Below are 1,854 nucleotides of genomic sequence, written 5' to 3'. Positions count from 1 at the left end.
AGATGAATTGGTTGGTTTACATAAATAAGCCCCTCATGAGGTACTAGGCAATAAGAGAAATTTATGAAGACTTGAATAATCAGACCAAGTAGCTAATATTACAAATTTGATATGAACAACTTCATTCATGAGAAAAGACAGAGAGGCTTGAAGAAAGTTTATTTTGGGTCTGCAAAATGAGACAGAGAAGGTTCAAAGAAAGCTCGGGAAAAAGCTATGCCAATGATTTCTTATAGCTTGAACATAACCCCTAGTAAGGGTTTAAATGTTGAACAACTAAGTTACTAACATCCAAGTTTAATATGGCGCAAAAGAAATAGGACAGTGAGGGAGATGATCATATGAAAGAGATGGAGGAAAATGCAACTATGAAGATATGATAGTAAATATGCAATGCATAGGTTTGGACAGGTGCAAGAGAGTATAATATTCACTAATGAGACAGATAGATAATTAAGCGAAACTATTGGCAAGAAAAAAATTAAACCAAATACAACTGTACAGTAGCCAGGTAAAAATCATGCAAAATAGAGTCAATGCCTTAATGTAGCAAAAAACAAAATATATTAACAAGAATGGTTAGTAAAATTAGGATAAGATTAATGACATTGGTGAAGAGAAGTGCAACAGAGTTCTTTCCTGATTAATACCTCCTGACCACCACAAAGATTGAGCCGACCCACTTCACCCCCACTAGCTGTTACACGCTCCCTCTCCTCTTCATTCTCCTCCAGCCTATGATCAACAGTAAGCAAAGAAATTGTTCCACCGTTGGAATCCAATATACACCGGGAATCACCCACCGAAGCAACCGTCACGGTTAACCCATCAATCACTACAAGTGTAGCCGTGGTCCCAGACGCCTCCCCTGCCATAAATCATTAAATCTCAAGTTCTCAATACACAATCTTGGAATAAAAGCAGTTTTTTGAAGTCAAGATCGTGCCTTTCCGTTGGAACTCGATATCGGTCTTCACAAAACCTGCCACCAGTGCCCGTGGAAGGGCATGGAGCCACTCTTCCCTCCCAATTCCAGGCGGAATAGCGCCCATTACGTGGTCCAGGAGATGCTCCTTCGTGAACACGGCCGCCGATACCCCATTATGTCCATCGAAGATCTACGGCAACCGACCGCAGCGGTAAGAAGCAGAATTGGAGAAATTCGGAAAAAGAGGGGAAAAGAGGAGGAAAAAGAGAAAACCGCGAAGACAGAGAATGAAGTGGAGGGGTTTCCAGGGATCCGCTGGCAGTCAGGCTTGATGAGAAAGTAATCCTCGCCGCGCTTAGCAAGCCCAGCGTGACCGTAGCACACAAGAGGCTTCTCGGTCTTGTATCCCCGGAGCTCTCGGCCGATAAGGGTGGCGAGGGCTATGGGATGAGGACGCACGCTCTGATCTCGATTCTGTGTATGGTTCATTTTGCATGAGCCTTCCTGGCTGGAACCCTCGTTCACCTCAAAAGCTGCATTTTCCTCATCGTCAACGAATCAAAGGAAAGTAGATTGGAAACCTAATTTCCAGCTAACGAGAGAAATTTCCCAGCGGAGTGAAAGAAAAGCGAGAGAGAGAGACAGAGAATATAGGTGTTTTCAAGTTTCTTTATTCAATAGCAAATAGAAAAAAGAAAAAAAAGTTATGTATCAATAAATTTTCTATCATTAAAAACAAAATCATCATTTAATATATTTAGGATTAATGAAGTGCAAAAAATTTTTATGCCATTAACATAAACACAGATCCCAACATTATAGGGAATGTTTTTAAATAGGAGAAATTTGAGCTAGGATTTATTTTTTTTAATGATTATCAATTAGTACTTAAGACAAATTTAAGATTTGATTAAAGATTCATTTGA

The 1,854-nt window shown here is 40.1% G+C and overlaps 1 protein-coding gene across 1 annotated transcript; it reads right to left on the bottom strand.

Annotated features, from left to right (window-relative positions):
* Positions 1 to 650: 650 nt before the first annotated feature.
* LOC110110966 (probable protein phosphatase 2C 33) lies at positions 651 to 1,553 on the bottom strand (the record flags this gene model as incomplete). Its single annotated transcript, XM_020842628.2, is given in 3 exon segments — positions 651 to 868; positions 947 to 1,118; positions 1,202 to 1,553. Coding segments are annotated over 3 exon segments (606 nt in total), but the record flags the coding sequence as incomplete, so codon positions are not given.
* Between the last annotated feature and the right edge of the window lie 301 nt (positions 1,554 to 1,854).

The sequence above is a fragment of the Dendrobium catenatum genome, unplaced genomic scaffold, assembly GCF_001605985.2.
Source record: "Dendrobium catenatum unplaced genomic scaffold, ASM160598v2 fragScaff_scaffold_296, whole genome shotgun sequence".
Lineage (NCBI taxonomy): Eukaryota > Viridiplantae > Streptophyta > Magnoliopsida > Asparagales > Orchidaceae > Dendrobium > Dendrobium catenatum.
This window is presented reverse-complemented; position numbering and strand designations above follow the sequence as displayed.